We start from the raw sequence: 17,473 nt of genomic DNA, 5'->3' as shown, positions 1-17,473 counted from the left end.
TTTTTTTAAGACTAATTGCATAGCCAGCACTTGGAGCAGTTCTGTCGTCACGGGCTGTGCCGCTCGCTGCTCAAGCACATACTTGCCGAGACGCTCTTTAATTTGCAGAAACCGACCCTGCTGTGGTCCACTGAAGCCTTTGGGTGAAGCTTTGCTGTCGACAATCTTCTGCTTTTGTTTCCTCCAGTCTCGCACGCACGTTTCGGGAACTCCGAACGACCGTGATGCGGCCCAATTTCCGTCCGTTTCTGCACACGCCCTGACTTTTCTTTTAAAAGCGGCATCGTGGTGCACTCGAGTTTTTGGAGTCGGCCCTTCCACGCCGTCGATGCTAATGCACTACCAGATGACGGACTCCTCAGCACACGTACGAAGTGCCGCACATAAGAAACACATAGGCAGAAATGGCCGACGCGCCATTCCGACGCACATAGGGGGCGGCCATTTTGGATTTGCCGATGGCAATAGATTGACCGTAATTTTTTTGTTCGAACTCGATTCTAACGCGCATGCGATTTATAAACTCGCTTAACCGGAAAAAAGATGCGCGTTAGATTCGAGTAATTACGGTAAGCGTTCACTTCATTGGCAAGACTTAAAGGGCAGGCGGAAAGCACCGAGAATCAAATTTTTTCACAGCATTTTCTATTCAAGAACTGGATTTGACAGAAACAAATATATTGCATTACGATCATATATTTCTTGTAGAAGGGACCATGCTTTGAAAGAGACTTTACGTTATTCTTTTTTTTTCGTAAGACTGCGAGGGATTGGAATGCTCTTTTGTCAAATATTGCAAAAGTTCAATGTCATGGTGATTTTTATCACGCTTTGTGTGCAGAAATGAATGACAATTGGATCTAGTGATGTATATACCACCCTGCTGTAATGCCTGCACAGACGATGCAGGTACTGAATAAATAAATGCATAAATAAATAACAAACCCTGATATAACAAAATGTTGGTTACAACCAAGTAACTGAAGAATATTCTTTCAGAACAGTGTTAAGAATCAACTTTCATAATGAATTTTCTGATACAGTTAAACCTGGATATAACGAAATTAATGAATTCCCAAAAAGATTTGTTACAAAGATTTTGTTATGTGCAGGTTCTGAACAAATATTTGTAATGTAAAAGCACAAAAAAAGGGAGATTGAAAGCAGAGCTAACGGAAAACACTTATTTAGCGGTAAAAAACTGCATTATTATTGTGATAGCAATTATATGGACACTTTCGGTGGGTTTTTGCTGTCGCCGCCATGTTCCGTAACAAGTCGATACTGTGCCCCCGTGCATCGTAACTACCACAACAGGTAAAAGCGCGAGCGCTGCTGAAGCAGAGATCAAATCAGTCGGCTCATCTCTATTGCCTGGAAGAGGCACAACATCCCCCGCGTGTTAGAACTGTCATCAAATGCTCAAACAGAAATGAAACCACCCATCTCGACATCTTAATAAAAAAAGAAAAAAAAAGCTAAGCAGAACATCATTGGGGTTCATGCCATGGGCGCGCAGCGAAACTGTGCACGTGCGCACAGTGTCGACAACGAAGAGCGAATGACTTGGATACCGCGGAAAACTAGTCGGTAAAGTGCCCTCCATGTGCAGGCTCATTCACTCCGAAGGTGGCGCGGCAAAGGGGGCTTTTCGAAGCGGCAAGGTGGCGAGTGCGTGAACTTGTTCAGACCACAAGTCTACTTCAAGCTGATCGCGGCAGAAGAGGCGGGCATCTTGCACTTTTGCGCACGTGCCGTGATCGCTATCACATGGCAATGCTGCTCTCAAAGGCACACGGCCGCGCCTCCAGAGCGTGGTGTTCTGATTGGCTGCGGAAAAGCGGCGAGCTTCAATGGGCAGCAAAAAATTGGTTGGGGAGCAATCGACTTTGCCGCCTAGTTTTTCCCCCGCTTTCCGCATTGCCACCTCGCCGCTTTGGCCGCTCTGTGTTCGGTGTGAATGAGCCTTAAAAGAGTAGCACTGCCAACGCGAAATTATTTTTATATGTTCTTGGTACTTGGTATGGAACTGGGTGGGGAAGGGGGGGCACATTTGTGCATGTGCACGCGGCGGCAGAAACGGCTCGTTGGGCATAGGTGCTCGCCTGCTTGCCTCACACTCACCTACGCGCTCACACTTAGATGTTTGTCACCGGGTTCACAAGCGCGCCGCTTTGCCGAGCCGCGGAAGATGCATGCTTGTACTAGAACCTTGATTGTCCGTGGGGAAAATTCATTATATCAAGGTTGTCTACTGCTGGGAAATAAGACTTCGTTGTAGTATCAAGAAATTTGTTATATGGAGGTTTTTTATAAGCAGGTTCAAATGTATAACGAATTTCTTTTTTGTATGATGCCACTTTGTTACTGTATATTGCCAATTATAAGTTCATGATTTTTTTCTTTTCGTAGAATGGTTTTGGGGGGTCGACCTATATGTGGAATCATATCGACTTGGAATCATAGTCTGCTTTTTTGAGGGGTCTGACGAATGGTCGTCGTCCTTGTATTCACTGCTAATCGACGCATCGATAACATCAGCCGCAGAGGCAATGGAGTATAAGGATCTGCTTTTTTAAGCGCGACATTTTTACAATCTGCGGCGATGATCACGAAACTACAGTCTAGCTATGGTGGCTAGTGGGGTCAGATGTCAGCACTGGCATGTCAAAGATACAGAATTTTTTATTGACCAATTGCCAACAGTATCATGGTTTTAATGGTAGTGCCACCACATCGGCCCATCTGTCGGGCAAGATCAGCAACAACACTGCCACTCGCTGCATATGGGTATAATAGGGCATTTAGCTTGTGAAGAAACACAACATGCGTTTATCGCTCACTAACAATGCAACATACGTTTATCTGTCACGAAAAACTCGAGATGCACGTCTCGCTTGCAAAAAACGTGACATTTATTGTTTGCGTTAGACGTGATAGACGACAAACGATACGATACATTCGCGAAACACGATACGTTATAAAGAGGTTGGAGTGTAGCTGCTATGACTTTTTGTCACATAAAAGTTCACTACATCCCTCGAGTCGTCGATGCCACAATGTGCTGCAAAAGGCCTTCCATCTTATCTTAACGGCTGAGACCGGTTAACTATTTTGTGACTTCTGGGCAATGACAGCAATGCCTTCACAGATAAGCGTTGAAAAATAGTGAAGGCAACTGACGACCGGCGAACTTGCCATCGCCAACAACCTTTCAGTCACCGGCAGCTATCTGCTTGGCTGTGCATGCGATGTAAACTGTGTGAAATGATGTCGGTACCAGTGCCCCATGCTGCCGTTCGAAAGTTTGTCGCTGCCACGTCATGCAAGACCGCTTCAAAGTGTGAGTCACTTTGCCTAGAACCCAAAGTAGCTCATTGGTTTACTGTGGCACAGTCACCGAGAAGCGTCTGTGCACTTATATGTTTTATTAGGCGACATCCCAAGCGCGCTGCGCATGAATGAGCAATTCACTCACCGTACCCGCGCACTGTCCAGAATGAATCTGGCACAAAGAACGCACAAATGCACCCAAACGGTAGTATACTGCAAGTGACTAACTCGCGACGGCATGTGCCAAGTAGGAAACGCGCTGAACCAAACTAGCCAGGGATGTTTGGCTACACAATGGTCCAGAACTTTAGGGAAACAGTATCAATAAATTGCAAAAATGGTTCAATTCACGTGTAAGCACGCAGCGGTCGTTCCAAGATGCGAGAAGGCTTAACATTTGTCGCCGAGCTTCGACAAAAGATGCACAGGAACAAAGATCGGCGTGGTCGCTACGTGCACGTTTTTAGAGTTAGTCCAAATACAATGAACTACTGATAAAATGACCACTTTTTGCGGCACTTTCGTGTTAATCGTATTTGCATTCCGTCGCTGCTCTTGTGCTAACTCTGCTAACCGATATGATCATCTTATTGAGAAAGTTACAATAAAACCTCGGTGACACGGTCTCAGCTCGTACGAACTTCGGGGTGATACGAATTTTTCTGTGGTCCCGGGCAAGACCCATTGCCCTGCAATACAATGGAGTACGGTTGTTGCTAACCGATTTTCCCCCGTGTCGTTTGATACAAACATAAGTTACTGCCCAGCTAAAAAGATGTGCTCCCCGCACTGTCACTGTAGAGGCGACAAACAGGGGCGGGCCTATGGACCCAAGCGCGGGCATGCACGCAGCGCCGCCAGTTCATCAAAATCACGGTGACAGTGATCAGAGTAAATCTCGAGTGACGCATCGTAGCCGTAAAAAAGAGCAGCAGTTCTAAAATTGTTTAGCCATCATCTTTCGCGTGCAAGGCACTCCTTACATCACTTGCACCACCGTACTCTGATGTGTTAAATACGCAGGGGCCAAAAGCTGTTGCGAGTCACAACACACCTGGTTCATTAATTACACACCCGAGCAGTAGTCTTATATTTTTGAGTGCAAGTGTGATCATTGACGTCTAAAAACTTCGTTGGAAACCATTCAGAGCCGTTCGTGACGTCGCTGCGGCCCTGAGAAACAATAAGTGAAAACTTACACCAGCTTTCTTTTGTCGCATGCTAATTTTCTTCATTTTCTGATGATACAAATTTCAGATATGAATATTTGTAGTGACCCCGCGAAATTCGTATCACCGAGGTTTCACCGTAGCTTTTTTTAGACGTCTGTTTTGTGCATGAAAGGAAGCAGAACGATGAGTTGTGAGAAATTGGAGGTTTGTACCCTTCACCTGTTGGCTGCAATTGGTCCACACTTAATGTATTGCTGCCAGCCTCACAAATGCAGTTTTTTTTTCTGAATAAATTTTGCTTTGTGTTGCTTCTCAATTTTTTGGCAGAGCGTGCCTCCCCGAATCAAACACCTGTGCGTCAACACTGGTCACCTCAAGAAAGCAGCTCGTCACCGTATCGTTGTGGCTACGGTGGTGACAGCAGGCGCCCTGTATGGTCTGGGACTCCCACCCGATCACTTTACCCATGGCTTCTTGGACGAGGTGAGCAGATTAGTAGCTGCTGTCTACCTTTACTCTTCCTCCTTTCTAGCTTGCTAGTATTGCCGCTTCACTTGTGTTATTTGCTGCACTCTTCTAGTTTTTATTCTTAGTTTTGTCCTCTTAGCCCTGTCTTCTTCCGACATCAAGATGGCTTATAAAATGCGAAACGCCTGTTGTGTTGTACTATGTATATTTGATGGAGTCTTAGGCATTTCAAAACTCATTCAGAAAGTATTTATTTGTTCTGCAACTTCAAGATTTTCACGACTCTGAAGACGCAAGGAAGATTCATTATTTTGAAATAAATGTGCTCGGTAACGCAAAAATCCTGTTGCTACCAGTAATCAATACTTGTCACGGGCGTGGGTCTCGCTGCAAGCCGATATCGGTTAGGAAATGTTTGTTTTCTCACCGTTGATAGAGGTTCGCCTGTACAGAGGCTTAAGTGTTTCCCTTTGCAGGCAGGACAAGCAACCGAGCCAGAGACCCTAGTGGTAGCAGGCTTAGTATGCTTGGCCGGAGGAAGCCTCGTGCTGGGCGGGGACCCCATGCAACTGGGTCCGGTAGTTCGATCGCGGCTGGCTGTCAAGGGAGGCCTCGGAGAGTCCCTGCTCCACCGCCTCCTGCTCAGCGAGAACGGTGCAGGCGACCCAAAGCAGCTCAGTTGTCTTCCTGTCACACGGCTCCGAAACAGGTACAGACTTGTTGGAAATATCCATTATTTCCTAGTTCCCAGCTGCAAGTTGACCCTATAATAACATATTGTAACATTCTCTTGGCGTAAACATTATGCGCCCTTACGGAGGGTGAGTAGGTGCTGTTCCTTTGGTCGTATGCCTGTGATTTTTTTGCTCAGATAGCTTGCACCTGACATCTTGAATAGAATTTTTGAACATACTGGCACTCCAGGATGGCATCTTTGATCACAAATGACCTGCTTCAGTGTAATTACAACATTGAAGAATGCCTTTGTGCATGGAAAAAAGAAACAACGAAAGAACCTGCACTGTTTTGACAACCACGTCTTTCCATACTCCTACATGGTGCTTTCAGTAACGTCGGTATGGCAGTGTAGGCAATCTATGTATCTATCTTTCGATTCATTCTCGTGCTGCTTCTCTGCTCTTCATATCAGTCCAGCATCTAGCAGGGCTTTCTGTCCCATAAATAGCCAGCTGTTTGTAGGTATTTTCACTATGTTTATTGGATAGTGTTTTTGCATCAGTTGAGTGTAGTCCGTATTGTCCCATTCTTGCGATGCAAGCAGATACATACCATCTTTTATGGACATGTAAAGGGTTGCAGCCAGAACACTCCCGTCACCTCGCTCAAGCCGGCCTTCGCTACAGCGACACAGCCAGTTACAACCGCTGGATACATGAAAACATATTCCACAAGACACTACTTCACTTCATGCACAACACCGGCCTGACAGCACATATTTAACAGAAATATTATGCCTTAAAGGCAAGTTTTTGTCGCAATAAAAAAAAAAGAGTGTGGTTAGAGTGAGTACTAGTATAAATATTATGGAATAATACTGAAGTGAAGGGCTTTAGTAGCGAGCTTTGCACAAAACCTTGATACAATTGCCTCATGATGAGAAATTGAATTTTTGCTCACCAAAAAAAAAGCAGTTTAATCTATGGAGTAAGTTTAGTTTCCAAGTACTGCTGTGCTATTTTTATCAAGATCAACACCTATATGTTAATATGTATAAGTGGGGTAAATATGCAAACCCTGTTCTGTTGTAATTGTGGGTATAGATTATATGGTGCCATATTATAGCACACATGTGCAATTCACTCAAAAATTTCAAAAAATATTTTGTAATACGAGTGATAGGCAAAATTCTCCTTGATTGCAAATGGGTGTCTTGAAGCGCCAGTTGATACATCATACTGCGAGGAAACAATATAGGAAACTTTCATGTTCATTTTGAAAGCTGTGAATACTAAAGTTTGAGTTGAAGCAAATATTTAATATTTTGTAACATAAAATGTATGTAGAGAACTCACGTGTCCTGCTCTTATTTTGCCATTCATTTAAGAACGTAAGTACGAAAAATTGAGATTGCTCATAAGAGTAGACATACTTAAGAATGAAGAGGTCAAAGTAGGCAGAATTTGAGACATTGCATCTTCATGTTTGCAATAATGAACTGTGTATTTTCATCAATGTTATTCACACTTCCTCTTATCAAGCGGTCATGTTTCACTTTGGTCAAGTTTGCCATCATCAGCTATTATCAAGCTTCTGATCGCAAACTACACTTCTGGCCGATAGCAGTCTGGCTGTCTGCCATTTAAAAAATTCTAGCTGCATATATCAGGTTGGCAGCCTTGTAGTGAAGTAAGCTCTCAATCGATTGAAATGCCCTTATTAAGCATGAAATGACCACCTCTCGTATAATTGGTTTCGTACTTGAATTCTGCAGCCCTGTTCATACTTGAATTCTGCAGCCCAACACAAGACTAGTGTTGAAATGGAACATATTTTTACTGTCTTTCAGGTTCTGTTTAACAAGAGTCTACTCTAGTGTTACTAGATTTTATAAAATTGTTACATTATTTGAAAATTGTTGAGGTTGTGCTGTTATTTTTTCCGTTTTCTGTGCTGGAATGTTCGAGTGAATTTGAAGGCCAATCTTTTCGTACGCAGCTACCGCTGTGCGCAGTCCCTGCTGGAGCCTTACTCCAGGCTCTTCTACGACAGCCAGCTTCGAAGCTGTGTTGAAAACAAAGACCGAGGAGCACTGCCCGACTTCCCAGTGTTCTTTCACGGCGTGCGAGGCCGTGCGCAGAAGGAGGGCAGCTGCCCGTCTTGGTGAGTGAAGTGCAAGTGCCTTGATAATGCCCTTGGTTGCTTGTTCGCTGTTAACTTGGATAAGAAGAGTTGTCCGTCTCTAAATTTATGCTATTTCATTGTTATTCGAGCTGTTATTGCTAACCAGAAGCTCGCCTTGAGCCGTTGCTCCAATGTGTGCCAAGCCAAAGGAAAAAGGAGGCTGTTGATTGGAAGCTGTTGGCAATACACTTTCGTTTTCACGTGCAGGCAATTTTTGGGCTCTATTTGTCGGTAGAAAGATGCAAGTTTGAAAAGACGCCCTTGCACCCCCTTCTAATTAGTAATGCTGCCATTAGCTGCCACTGGCAGGAATAGTTGAATCTACCTTGCTTGCTGAGGCACAAGGTCGTGCTGTGGGCTTATTCAGGCAGTCTGTACCTGTTGTTTGGGCAAGGCTGAGTGTCACTGCCTATAATCTTAGTTTTATTGTTATACGATGGCCAGATTATATGAAGGTTATATGTGGTCCCCTGAAAGTTGTATAATCGGTGTTCCACCGTATTTGCAACTGGGTTAGAGAGCTAAAAAACAATTCTTCATTGTTCTAACATTTATGCTTGGCCACCGAGTCCCAAAAGCAGGCCGCTCTGTCCCCCACTCTTTCTTGCTGGTGGCTTCGTCTGGTGCAGCCTGGTCATAATCCCATTCACAGGCACAATGCACACGCGTCGCAAATATCATAAAGAAAGTTGGTGTAGGTTGCAAAGATTGAAATTGCAACACTTTGCAAGCAAGTGCACTGACAATAGGTGACACTTCTGTAAACAAGTCTTTAGCAAATGAGCTGCTTACAGCGACAAGGTAAGAATATGCAAAGTGAACCCGTTTATAGGACAACTCTGTACAAGTTCTGGAACTTCATAGCTGGAGATGTGCGTAGCAAATCCCATTTTTATCTGCGCTGCATCGACTGACGATACTTTCCTTGACAGGTTCAACCCATCAGAGGTGGTGCAGGTGATACGCTATCTCCAAAGGGCATTTGGCCCTTGGGGCCTGCTGCCCGACCAGGTCGGTGTAGTCACGCCATATCGGAAGCAGGCACAGAAGTTGCGCTGTCTCATGGAATCTCTCGATCTGCCCCGCTGCAAGCTTGGTTCGGCCGAGGAGTTTCAGGGACAAGAGCGCAACCTCATCATCGTGTCAACGGTTGGTACAACTCTCTGCTATTGTCCTTGCTTTCTTTTGTTGATTGCCACGAAGGATGAGTGCACTTCGTAGTGCACAATGCCGAAAAAGTGGGTACATGTATATAATAAAAAGAGTTGATAAGATCGTAATTTTTGTCTTCATCTTCTCTTTAATTAGCTTTACTGAAAGCTTGGCTACACAACAAAGTCATACTTGCAGTAGAAAACTTGTTATTTCGATAACTGTGTTAAAGCAAGGTTTCTTTAGCTCTGAAGAAAAAGAACCTTTTTTTTTGTTATCTTTGAATTCATCTTAGAGAAATGGAGTTGGGGCTGTGTGAGTCTAGCGTTTGTCTACCAAATCTGCTGTGATAATCACATGGGTGCATTCAGAATGTTATTTCATGAAGTACTATTTTATTCAACCAGTATTCTGTTTATTTGCTACGAAAATAATCACTGAACAAGTTTTTTCAGAATGTTCAACAGTACGATGACATTATTTTTGCATCATCAACTGAAATAGGGAGTGCTCCTGAAATCTCTGGTGTCATGAAGTTTGCAATTAATTAAAATAATTTCTAGCTCTTCACAAGAGCCCCAAAATAATTATTAATGTCCTTGAATGTAAATTATACTTGCTTCACCTTCAGGATGTAAAGTTAGCTGCTTGGGATTGCTCCAAAATGAAAAATTTGCTGCTTCAAAGTACTCCAAAATAGAAAATTTTGCGGCTCCGAAGTGCTCTCAAATGCAAACTTTGCTGCTCCAAAAAAGCAAACCTCGGTAGCATCACTGTAAAGTGTAAATATGTTTTATAATATGTAATCATTGAAATGATTGTTTAGTGCTCGAAAAGTTTGCTATATTCAACTCTATTCACATCTAAGACTATTCAAAGCTTCCTTGGTTCGGCCTTAAAAATCGAATTATTCATGCACTCCTATGAAGTCTGCTTTTTGCGATATGGTATGACTGTTGGTTCTGTCGCATGCTTAAGAGCTCTTGAACATCTGCGGGGTCTCGATATGGCGAGTGCTACCACGCTCTTTGAGTGAACAGAGACAGCAGACACGATCGGCACAAACCAAGCCAACAGACATTTATTTAACTGCTTTTTAATTGACAATATCGTCCGCCAAATTGTTATAATATCAATCGTGATCAACACGCTAAAACGTCCTTACACAATATTGCCATACACACCAAAACATGACAAACACAATAACACACCCAAGGCGGCGTCTCCAGCGCTTGACTCACCACAAGGGCCCTTGGCAAACGGCCCGCGGTGCAGCGCACCGGGGCCTCCCCGCGAGAGACAACCGTTCGCGCTTAACGCCACTAGAGAAAGAAACTCACTCCCCTGTCTCTGCCGCCACCAAGGCTTGCCTGCTGCCAGGTGTCACCGCCGGCGCTACCGCTCTAACAACCATGATGATGATAGCGGTGATCTACGCTCGCAAACACAATGCCACCTACCGTGTGATAGTTGCGACTCCTGAATGCGGCTTGTGCGCAAGACACGTACCCCACGAGGCGCAAACAACTTTATACAGGGCGTGTCATCGCCCCCAAATTTTCTCAACTTTAATTCAAATCCGAAAAGAGAAGAAATCCACTACACAAGCTCTAACATGACAACCCATGTCCCTACATAATGTCCGTGCACGACGACACCGCCGCGGGTTGACACTGCTGCACTGTCCGACTCGACGACTTTATCTCAGTACCGGTCCCTCAACAGCAAGTTTGCCGCGATGAACCGTCACTCGCGCCGACACGTCTTCCGGTTGTGACCAGTACTCACGAGAGCGCCATACTGCAAGCAGTTGCGCAAGTTCCAGGCATCTTCATCCCCCAACCTCACGACCGTATTCCTGGCCAGCAGCGCTGACGATGTGTAGAAGACAGCCAGCCGCGGGTCACTCCATTCCCGCTGCGTACATTCCAAAACACTTGACAGAAACAATGGAGCAGGGCCTAGGGAAGGGAACTTCGGGCTTTTCGCCCACATGGTACGATGGTCAGTACTGCTAGCTAATACACCAGCGGCGGCCAAGACGCCCAGCTCAAAAATAAAACAAAAGTCACTTTTCCTAATTTATGCATCACAAGATAAAAAGTGAGGGAAGCAGAGTGCAACACCTTGATGCCACAATCTACCTAGTTGTGCCACGTGCGACATGCGGCTGTGCAAAGCCTTAGGCCTAACGAGTCACTTGACAGCAACCGGCATTCACCCAGCACCCAGCCTAGGCACAGAAGAGGCAGCCGCAAAGAGCCATCCACTCTGTAAGGTGGCCCTATCGCTCACCGCACACAGCAGCTTACCGATCGGCGCCCACCGTCCCGGACGGTGTCACGACGCTTGGGCATCGAGCCACAATACCAGACAGCAACGATGCCCGGCTCCTTGAGCCGAAAGAGATAGAAGAAGCTATTTACAGAAAATCGGAAAACCCACGAGGCGTCCGTGCTGACTCGCTTCGAGCCTGGTCTACAATCTACATGCTATAAGCTTTGCTCACCCCAGGATGGAGACCGCATGGCTCTCGTCCCAACTCAACATTCTTGCAAACCAACAACAACAACAACAACATAATAAAAAAAACACTTGCGAGCAGAAAAAAATGAAAACTCAACATACTGACAAGTTTAAACACGTCGCAAAAACCAATCTCCTCGCTCTCAACAAAGCCCACCGCCGACGCTAGCAAAGAAGTTCCCCTAGGCCTACTCTGCCCCGGCTCTAACAAAAGCTTGTACCGAATCGCGAAAACTGTCATCTGATGCTCCAAGAGCTTCACGTTGGGTGGCCAGTCTGGGGTCTCGTTGTGAGAGACAGCACCACCGCGCTCTTGGAGTGGACGGACACAGCAGACTCGGTCAGTCCAAACCAAACAAGAAATGCATTTATTTAACTACTTTTGAGCGGCGATATCGTCAGCTGTATTATTGATAACATTAATTGTGATCCACTCGCTAAACAACCTCGCACAAAATTACACAGCACTCAACAACATAACAAACACAATAACACACCCAAGGCGGCATCGCCAGCGTTTGACTTACCACAAGGGCCCACCGCACACAGACCACGGTGTCGTCTACGGCAGACCCATGCTAGAGACAACCGTTCGCACCAACCGCCACCAGCCGAAGAGAGACCAGCTTATTTCTTGCACGCCGCCACTAAGGCTTCCCGCCAGGCGTCGCCGCCAGCGCTATTTCTAACCATGATGATGGTGGTGGCAATAATGATGATGATCATCATCATCATTAATGATGATTTGTGGCTTTGCCCTTTATAACGGGTGAACACATATATGTTGTGTTCCAGCTTAGGTATATGAAGAAAAGGGGAAAAAAATCTGAATCACTAAGAGGAGTTCACTTTTGGCACCACTTCCACCACTGTTGGAGCCTTGTCTTTGTGGTGGAAACTGCTTTTGCATTCCTGGCCGCCAAGGCCAGCGCCTGAGGTAGTGTAGTGGCCTCTGGCGGGCAGGGTGAGAGTTTTTGGCATTTTAGCACCAAGTGCTCAACTGTCTCCTGTTCCGCTCCGCACACTCTGCATAGGGTCGAGTGGATGTTTGGGTCGAAGTGGCTGTGGTATGTGTGCGTGCGAAGCGCTCCTGCGTGCACTTTGAACAGTAGCCCACTTCCACCACTGTTGTCATAGACAGATATCGGGGCAATAGCCTCTTTGTATGTACGATACAGCTGAAGTGTACTATTCTGCTGCATCGAGATTTCCCATTGCGCATTCTCCACTTCGCGTATCCGTTTCCGGACTGCTGCGGAAAACTTGTGCTCCGTGGTCTCGATTGTTGAGAGATGCAACATGTCGTACTTGCGTCGCAGAGAGTAGACTCTGTTCGACCACTGTGTCCTCAGTCCCACGAAGGGCAGGTAGCGGAACATGCGACGGGCCCACCGCTGATCATTCATGATGCGTAGGCGCCCTTCATAAATGATCTTGCTCGTGGCTTCCCGCACCCCATACGTAGACCAACCCATGTCCGCCTGGATGGCCTCAACTGCAACCCTTCCATGGCAGCCCAATGCCAACCGGCCCACCTCCCTTATAAAATAAATGCTCACGAGCACAATGCCACCTACCGCCCACTAGGTGTAACCCGAAATGCGGCTTCTGCGCGAGACACGTGCGCCACACGGCGCAAACAACTGTACAGGGGTGTCAGCACCCCCACACATTTGTAGAGTTTAGCTGCAGCAGTGACGCTCTCAATCTATGCTTTTACTGAGGATGTGTGATCCCTTTTCTCTGCAGCATGGATCAATGAATTGACAAATGCTACCAAGATAATCTCGATGTTATAAATGTGTCTTCAAGTGCGTGGTTCTTCTATTCAAGCAATAAGCTTTCTAAAGTTATTCTGTTTTATTGGTTACTATCATATGTTGCTTCTGTTCAATTTTATTCTTCCCCTCATCAGGTCCGAGGGAGTGAGGCTCTTGTTCCATCAGCGGATGGCAGCAGCAGCAGCCAAAACCTGGGCTTCATCTTCTGTGCCAGGCGCTTCAACGTGGCCATCAGCCGAGCCAGTGCCATGCTTGTGGTTGTGGGCAACCCTGACATCCTCACACTGGTAGGGTGGCCTTGCAGAGTGGCACCTTTGGAACTCCGCTTTTGTTGTAATGTAGGATTTCCTGCTATAGTGACTTGGAGGTGGTGGAATTGCCAGTGTGTGTGCATGCCTTAGTGCACATTCTTTAATTTTAGAAATTACAGTTTAGGGGCCTTTGAGGCCTTTTACTCAGTGTCGTCGAGCACGTCCGTCTAGCACAATGACTGTGCATTATTTTCTAAGCTGCCCTCACCTCTATTTCTTTTGTAATGGAGTTACTGCATATATTAGATCACATCATTATATATTTTCCAATGCTTCGCGTATAGATCTGCCAAACAGCTGTGCCACTACTATTTGTGACGGCTTCTGTGACACGTGTACAGATTAACTTTCCTCAAAAAAAAAAAAACATCAAGGCTTCACTTTATTGTCTAAGGAGACTGCACTGTACGAAATAGCTTTCATCGTCATAGATACGCTCCCTACTGGCGGCAAGTCGTCTTTTCTCCCACTTTGCTTTCTTTGAATTCATATCGTAATTACTTTAACTACTACATTAAGATTACAACGAATGTTGCCTAATTATCCTGAGGTTCATTGTTTGTGTGTTTCATTAGGTTGTGCTCGACAATGATGATCCCATATTATAGAGTGCATATTAAAATGCAATCTTTTCCTTCTTTTTTCTAGGATACGAATTGGAAGTCCCTAATTGACTACTGCTCAACACACAAGACTTGTTATGGTCTGGCTGCTGAGACGATGGTACCATCATGTTGAAGTGCCTCAAGACAGTTATATGCATTGCTGTGATATGATGATCTTTGCCAATCGTAATTTTTTGTGTAAATCATTTTTTCGAAGTTTCGTAATGTTATTCCTTTTTCGTACATGAGCGAATGTGCGGGTATTCATGATTGTGTGTTTTGATTATTGCGTGTATAGTAGGCTTGTATAAATATTTTCATATGTGATTTAATGTTTCGCTATTAGATTTCTTTTCAACCATCTTGGTTTCTTTAACGTGCACTGACATCGCGAACGGTGCAGGAGCCTCTAGCATTTCGCTTTCATTGAAAGAATGCTGCAGCAAGAATAAAACTTCGAATCTTTCAGGTTTGTAGATGACCTCGTGCTTTCAAATATTCTATTGTGTTAAATTAAAAAAGTAATTTTGCGAACTGCGTGCCCACAACCATAAGTGTTCTTCAGCAGCAGTGCACACGAATCATCATGCAGGAAACAAGAACCACTGACACACAATTCAAACGCCTTTACTCTTGAATCTGCCATAGAGTACTATTTTCATACTTCATAAGCCTGATTTGCTATTTGCACTGTCATCAAGCCACTTTTCATGGCAAAGTTTATGCATTACCCACACCCAGATTTAAAGGAGCACTGACATCAAATTTCAAAATCAAGATGTGCCCTTCATTCTGATGCTCAGTATGTGCAGGCCCTCTTGGTCAAACTTGAATTGCGTCCGTCGTCAATAGCGGGCAAAATTTTAACGGGAAATGGAGTGTCTTACGGCATTGGCACTAGTGCTAAGTGTTCGGTGCAATGCACTTCACACATACCATCCTGAAAAATAAGCTAGCAGCGATGACTCGTACGATCCGAGTGTTCTTACCGTGGCGTCGACTGGCGCTGAAGCCTGCTAATGCACTCACACTTCATGTATGATCTTCGTCGCACTGCTTTGAATAAAGTGAAGTTAAAATATGCAAATCACCTATAAAAAAACAGCAAAAGAAAAGATCATGATTCAACGTGTGCTCCTCACTTGACATGTCTGCGGAACCCTTGAGTTGCACTCATCTGGTCAGAAGCGCAAAAGAAGTGCAGTGGTGTCTTTTCATTATGTGTATGTTACACGCCAACACGACCACAAGATATTAAGGTGGAGTAGTGCATAGAGGGTTATCATCGCTAACAAGTGACATGCCGGTATAATTAATAATGAATTTTAGTTCGTAAACTTCCTTGCGTCCACATAATACCGAGTTTTTTCACCACAACTGTGGGAGGCCGGATAGGTGGGGCCATCTGGAGGTGCAAAGTAAAACCTGGCAAGCAGAGAACGTATTCTATTTCTGCGCTGGTGGGCCTTCCCTCTACCGACATTCCATTGACAGAGTATGCCTGAATGCTGCGCAGGCCAAAACTTCCCAATATAGCTAATTGAAACACACACACGAGCATGGCCGAAGCATGCATCCTTGGGCACCTCCTCATTGCTGCTTAGAACGGCATCTATTCTGGAATCGCTGTTTTAAGGACTGATCAAAGCGAAAATTATTTGCAATGTCGCGAATCGCAGCGACCCTAGTCAACATTTTGTATGGCAGCTATGACAATGCAGGTGACAAGGCATGACTGTATGTGCACCTAGCAGATGAACTGTGGCGCAATCTGCAGGTAACTGCGAAAACTGGTAGCGCTTGCAGCGCTAAAAATAGTGGGATTGTCGGCAGTTTTGAATGGTGCTAGATACCAGCAATACAAATCCATAAAATTGATAGTTCATTTCCGTTTTAGGTGGCGAATCGCTACTAGGGGGTCGATAGCTATTTCGTTGATTCAAAAATATTGACATGAGTATATTTGATATCAGTGCTCCTTTACAGAAATATTGATGTAAGAAGTTTTAGACCTCTCCTTGTTTCACCATGAATTAACTGGGTAAAGTAACATTCAAGACACTGTGTCTGGCTTGATTTCTCAGATTACATTTTTTTGTGCACTATTGGATAAGAATGGTTGCCATGTATGTAATTCAGCTGAAATGTAACCCTTACTCTCACCTTTGCCAGTGGGGACGGTTTTTTGTATTTCTGAGGTATGTACAAGCTGCCGCATATAGGCATACACCGAAGAACTGAGGGCAAAAGTCTGCAGAAAATGCCTTGTGCTGCTAGAGTTGTACAGAATGATGAATTTGCATATTTGCATGAAAATAAAAATGGTGGAACTTTGGTGTATATGTGGAACGGTAGAACTTTGGTGTTTGTGTGACTCCTAAAACAATGATAGAAGGGGCGGTTGTGTTGCAAGCATATGTTGTGTTAAAGCATATGCATCAAGTTCACAAGATCGCTGAGCAATAAAGGTTGTTTCTTAGTTTCCGAGTTACTAGTTCCAAGATTTTGCATAGTGCAAGACTGGTTGAACCTGTCCTGTTGGCAGTTGGTATTTTTGTTATAGCCTGAGAAGTTACGCAAGTAATTTACTATTTGGTATAACAATTGCAGCCAGAACTGGAAGTACGATTCACCTTGGGCCTGCACCACCATTACATTTGATTTTGGGCAAGAAACATTTTTGCACCACATATTTAAGCTGTTGAATCAATACAGAATGACATCTTCACCATTCCCTAATCCTTTTCTATTTAGAATTGTTTGCTCGTTTGCCCAACTTTGTTGACGATTAATTGTGCCTTGTACATGTGTGTTGTACCTTGCCTCTCCTGCTTGGGCCAAATGGCCTGCACTACGATGTAAAAAATAGACCAAGACTAAATGGATTTATTTTTACATAGAATATTTGTTGAGAAATATAGTGCTGCTCGTTATTAAAAAGTATGTAAATGGAATTGAGTGTGTATTTGTTCGCCAGAAATGGCACACTGTACCTATGTTCTTCTTTCTCCCTGGTATTTGGTCGCCAGAAATGGCACACTGTACCTAATGTTCATCTTTCTCTCTGGGTGTCTTGACTAAATTCAGAAACATGACCATACCAAGAAAACCTCAGATACCTATTTAACTAGCCACAATAAGTCTGATACAACAACAGTAAATATCTGACATTTCACTGCTGTCTGATACACTTTATGCATAAACTTGTATGTACCCTGCACTCAACTGTGTCCGGTTTACTTGCTCGTACGGTACGTAAATCA

General features: G+C 44.6%; 1 protein-coding gene across 2 annotated transcripts in view; it reads left to right on the top strand.

Annotated features, from left to right (window-relative positions):
- Nucleotides 1-16,697, top strand: part of LOC119169581 (putative helicase MOV-10) — a 43,589-nt gene extending 26,892 nt beyond the window's left edge. For both annotated transcript variants that reach the window (XM_037420621.2, XM_075875203.1), the window contains exons 14-19: nt 4,833-4,988; nt 5,450-5,682; nt 7,650-7,814; nt 8,768-8,984; nt 13,429-13,581; nt 14,254-16,697. In XM_037420621.2, the coding sequence (XP_037276518.2) occupies nt 4,833-4,988; nt 5,450-5,682; nt 7,650-7,814; nt 8,768-8,984; nt 13,429-13,581; nt 14,254-14,343 (1,014 nt within the window). In that variant the 3' untranslated portion in view covers nt 14,344-16,697. The remainder of the gene's footprint in view (nt 1-4,832; nt 4,989-5,449; nt 5,683-7,649; nt 7,815-8,767; nt 8,985-13,428; nt 13,582-14,253) is intronic.
- Nucleotides 16,698-17,473: the final 776 nt, after the last annotated feature.

This window comes from Rhipicephalus microplus, chromosome 2, assembly GCF_043290135.1.
Source record: "Rhipicephalus microplus isolate Deutch F79 chromosome 2, USDA_Rmic, whole genome shotgun sequence".
NCBI lineage: Eukaryota > Metazoa > Arthropoda > Arachnida > Ixodida > Ixodidae > Rhipicephalus > Rhipicephalus microplus.
The sequence above is the reverse complement of the archived record's forward strand: the minus strand, read 5'-3'. Positions and strand labels throughout refer to the sequence as shown.